The 4954-nt window shown below is 39.3% G+C and overlaps 1 protein-coding gene across 1 annotated transcript in view; it reads right to left on the bottom strand.

The window, feature by feature from the left end:
- LOC106870588 (uncharacterized) overlaps positions 1-4954 on the bottom strand; it is a 27409-nt gene that overhangs the window by 4719 nt on the left and 17736 nt on the right. The window contains exons 11-12 of the mRNA XM_014916718.2: positions 4002-4227; positions 2072-2279 (exon numbers count right to left, since the gene is read on the bottom strand). Coding sequence (XP_014772204.2) covers positions 2072-2279; positions 4002-4227 — 434 coding nt within the window. The remainder of the gene's footprint in view (positions 1-2071; positions 2280-4001; positions 4228-4954) is intronic.

The following is a 4954-nucleotide window of genomic DNA, read 5'->3' as shown; positions in this document are numbered from 1 at the left end:
AAATAAAAGTACTGAATAATAATAATAATAACAACAGTGATTGTAGGATCTCTAGGAATGATAAAAAAAGGTACTGAAACCTATTTGAAAATGATATCAGGCTTACCATCCCTACAGGAAGTGCAAAAATTCGTGTTAACTGGAACGACTCATGTACTGAGAAGAGCATTATCGCTGTGAAAACAACATCCATTCATGAGTTTTTTTTTTTTTTTTAAATACATATTTTACCTATGAATTTGCGTGTGTAAACTGGGAATGCATACAATGAGTTTCTCTGCCCTAGGTGTACGGAAAACACTCAGCAAGAAATGAAAGAAAATTTGAGGAAAGAAGAAAAGAAAAAAAGCAACAATAATAATAATAAGATGATAACTTATTTTCAAGCGCATAAACACTGACAGAACAGCAGAGATTGGAAAAGATATCCATACAAAGAGGGAAAATTTGTTAGCAACCAGCTATGTCACATGGCTGGTTGCTGACAAATTTTTCCACTTTGTACGGATATCTTATCCAATCTCTGCTGTTTTATCATTTGAAAATAAATTATCGTCTTATTTTTATCTTACAATACACATTTCAATGCTTCTAAAACAAACAATAGTTTGTTTACATTTATTGTAATTGTTCCAGTTGATCCGATCAACGGAACAGCCTGCTCGTGAAATTAACGTGCAAGTGGCTGAGCACTCCACAGACACGTGGTACCCTTAACGTAGTTCTCGGGGAGATTCAGCGTAACAAAGTGTGACATGGCTGACCCTTTGAATTACAGGCACAACAGAAACAGGAAGAAAGAGTGAGAGAAAGTTGTGGTGAAAGAGTACAGCAGGGTTCGCCACCATCCCCTGCCGGAGCCTCGTGGAGCTTTTAGGTGTTTTCGCTCAATAAACACTCACAACGCCCGGTCTGGGAATTGAAACCGCGATCCTATGACCGCGAGTCTGCTGCCCTAACCACTGGGCCATTGCGCCTCCACATTTATCATAATATAGCAACAACAACAATAATGAAAATGGAAAGGCAAAAATCCTCTGGGACTTTGACTTCCAGAAGACAAAGTGCTAGAGCATTGAGGGCCAGATATAGTAGCCCTTAGGAGGGACAAACAAGAAGGCCTAATAATCAATGTGGCAGTGCTAAGGGATCAGTATATTATCATGAAAGAAAGAGAAAAGATTGATAAATATGGAGACCTGAGAATTGAGATCGCCATGATGTGGCAACTACGAAAGGCAAACATAAATGTTGCCCCTGTTGTCACCAGAGCATTGGCTTCAATACCACCCAACCTGAAGAAACATCTGGAAACTTCAGAAATACCTGACAATGTAGGTGTATTGCAAAAATCGGCTTTACTCAGAACTGCATGCATATTGTGTCAAGTATTGTCTGCCTGAGGTTCTTGCGACTTGACAAGCAGTACAAACCCCTCACAGACAAAATATCTTCAACCAACAACATCACGATATTGGATACTGTGTGATGTCTTAAATAATAATAATAACCCTTTTTACTAAAGGCACAAGTCCTGAAATTTTGTGAGTGGGGACTGGTTGATTACATTGACCCCCAGTGTTTCATTGGTACTTAATTTATCAACCCCGAAAGGATGAAAGGCAAATAATAATAATAATAATAATAATAATAATAATAATAATAATAATGATAATATGAGATCACCATGTCACGTACATATGGTTGTGATGCATGTGTCTGGTGTACCCTTATCAGACGGGTAATCATGATGGGTATACTGGGCTTCGTATATTTTACCCCAGTGTCACTTTGATGGCATGCACTGCTCTCTCACTCATTAATAATAATAATAATAATAATAATAATAATAATAATAATCCTTTCTACTATAGGCACAAGACCCCCAGATCTGTGGGGTGGGGACTAGTTGATTATATCGACCCCACTGTCTCACGGGTACTTAATTTATCGACCCAAAAGGATGAAAGGCTTGTCACCTTCATGTGATATATAATCCAATATCCACAGAAGCAACGGCTAAAAAAGGATACATAAAAATTTTTTTTTTAAATAAACAAAAGAAACTTACCCTTTTTTCATCTTTAATTTTCATAAAATAATTAAGGGTCTTTTCTTTTTTAGCAAAGTTATGATTGACAATAACCTGCGTCTGTAGAATTTCTGGGTCCTTTTGCCCAAGCTGTAAATCCATTGTAGTCTCAATGCGTTTGCTGTTTCTGTTGAATTTACCCTTAATGAGTACATTTCTTTTGGGGCTCATCTGACTCGTAAAACTCCTACAACAGAGAACGTTGTTGGTGGTGGTCACAGTTGAGGTAGTGTTTAAAAAAAAAGACAAAAAGATGAAAGGCAAAGTTGACCTCCCTCAGCCGAATTTGAACTCAGAACATAAAGGCAGATGAAATGTTTTTAAGCATTTTGCCTGACATGTTAAGGAATCTGCCATCTTACTGCTTTAGTAGTAATACTTCTACAAGGCGGTGAGCTGGTAGAATCGTTAGCACACCGGGCAAAATGCTTAGCTGTATTTCGTCTGTCTTAACGTTCTGAGTTCAAATTCCACTAAAGTCGACTTTGCCTTTCATCCTTTCGGGGTCAATAAGTTAAGTACCAGTTGCGTACTGGTGTCAATCTAATCAACTGGCCCCCTCCCCCAAAATTTCAGGCCTTGTGCCTAGAGTAGAAAAGTAGTAGTAGTAGTAGTACTAATAATAATAATGGTTTAAAATTTTGCCTCAAGGTCAGCAATTTTTTGAGGGGAGGGGACGAGTCGATTACATCAACATCAGTGTTCAACTTGCGCTTAATTTATCAATCCCGAAAGGATGAAAGGCAAAGTTGACCTCGGCGGAATTTGAACTCAGAACGTAATGGCAGGCGAAATACCACTAAGCATTCCGCCCAGCGTGCTAATGATTCTTGTCACATTAATAATAATAATAATCCTTTCTGGCATGAAATTTGGTGGTGGAGTATAGTCGACCCCAGTGTTTCACTGGTCAAATACCGCTAAGCATTTAATTCAGTGCACTAACAACACTGCCAGCTCACCGCCTTAATAAAAACAATGATGAAAACAATAACCCTAACCCTAACCCTAACCCTAACCCTAACCCTTTCTACTATAGGCATAAAAAGCCTGAAATATCAGGGGTGGGTGCTACTTGATTACATTAAGTCCAGACGCAGGAGTGGCTGTGTGGTAAGTAGCTTGCTTACCAACCACATGGTTCCAGGTTCAGTCCCACTGCGTAGCACCATGGGCAAGTGTCTTCTACTATAGCCTTGGGCCGACCAAAGCTTTGTGAGTGGATTTAGTAGACGGAAACTGAAAGAAGCCCGTCGTATATATGTATATATATATATGTATATGTTTGTGTGTCTGTGTTCCCCCCCCCCCCCGATATTGCTTGACAACCGTTACTGGTGTGTTTACGTCCCTGTAACTTAGCGGTTCAAGAAAAGAGACCGATAGAATAAGCACTAGGATTACAAAGAATAAGTCCTGGGGTCGATTTGCTTGACTAAAGGTGTTGGATTCTATCACATAGAATCCAAGGTTATTCTCATTGCAAAGTTTTGCGTCAAAGAAGAACTGGGGACGTTGTAAAGGCTAATTGTGGAATAAGGGCTGCCCTTCTCTCTTGATTGGAAACTAAAATAACACAACAAATAATATCCCATAGGCTGGCCCTATATCACATGAGATCAGGTTTACTTTCATCACAAAGTATTGTATCATAGATAAGTCAGAAACCCTATAAAGGCACATACAGGGATAAGGGCTGCCTTTCCCTCTCAACTGAAAAGTTAAAGAAGAAAACAAAAAAAATATCCCATAGATTGGCCTTGCATCACATGGAATCCAGGGTTGCTCACATTGGAAAGTTTTGCATCAAAGATAAGCTGGGGACCCTGTAAAGGTTCAAAGGTGGATAAGGGTTGCCCTTTATTCTTGACTAAAAGTTAAAAGAAAAAAAAGACAATACGAAACTCACAAGTTGGCTCTGTATCTCATGGCACCAGGGTTACTCTCATCCCGAAGCTTTGCATCGAAGATTATCTTGTCCTTGTGTTTGTATAGTACGTAGTTGCATTCTAAGTGTGCACCAAAGTATGCACTTTTTAGTTGCATGTTGCCCTTGCCTTTCAAGGTCAGCTTTGGAGATTTGAGGTTGAACTTGAGGGTGTTCTCCATTTTCTTCTTGTTGAAGATTACCAGAGCTAAAACAAAAGAAAATGGAGGCGATGAGGCAAAGTGCAATACAGGTTAAGTCAACTTCCCAAGTCATACAGACCCATAAGGACTGGTTTTCTAGTTCCATGGCATATATATTCCTCGCCATGATAGATCGCTGACCACTACATTTATATTTTTTTCTCTCCTTGTTTCTCTCCTTATTTCTTTCTGTGTTCATTTCTGTTGAAGAGCGTAGGCTTGAGACGTTAAAGACTTTCTCTATTCCCAAGCGTTATACCAATACATCCATTTGTTGTTTACACCACCTGTCTTCGTCTGTTGTTTTTTTTTCGTAAATTCTCCCATATATATTCCTCACCTGGATGGGATGCTAGTCTGTTGTAGGGTTACTCATTTTTGCCAGCTGAGTGGACTGGATCAATGTGGAATGAAATGTTTTGCTCAAGAACACAATGCGTTGCTTGGTCAAGGAATTGAAACCACAATCTTACAATCATGAGTCCAACATTCTAACAACTAAGCCATGCACCTCCACAAGTTATATCTTTGTGTGTCTGTGTTTGTCCCTCCAACATCGCTTGACAACCGATGCTGGTATATTTACGTCCCCGTAACTTAGCGGTTCAGCAAAAGAGACCAATAGAATAAGTACTAGGCTTACAAATAATAAGGCCTAGGGTCAATTTGCTTAACTAAAGGCGGTGCTCCAGCATGGCCGCAGTCAAATTACTGAAACAAATAAAAGAATAA

The sequence above is a fragment of the Octopus bimaculoides genome, chromosome 28 (assembly GCF_001194135.2).
Source record: "Octopus bimaculoides isolate UCB-OBI-ISO-001 chromosome 28, ASM119413v2, whole genome shotgun sequence".
Taxonomy (NCBI): Eukaryota; Metazoa; Mollusca; class Cephalopoda; order Octopoda; family Octopodidae; genus Octopus; species Octopus bimaculoides.
This window is presented reverse-complemented; position numbering and strand designations above follow the sequence as displayed.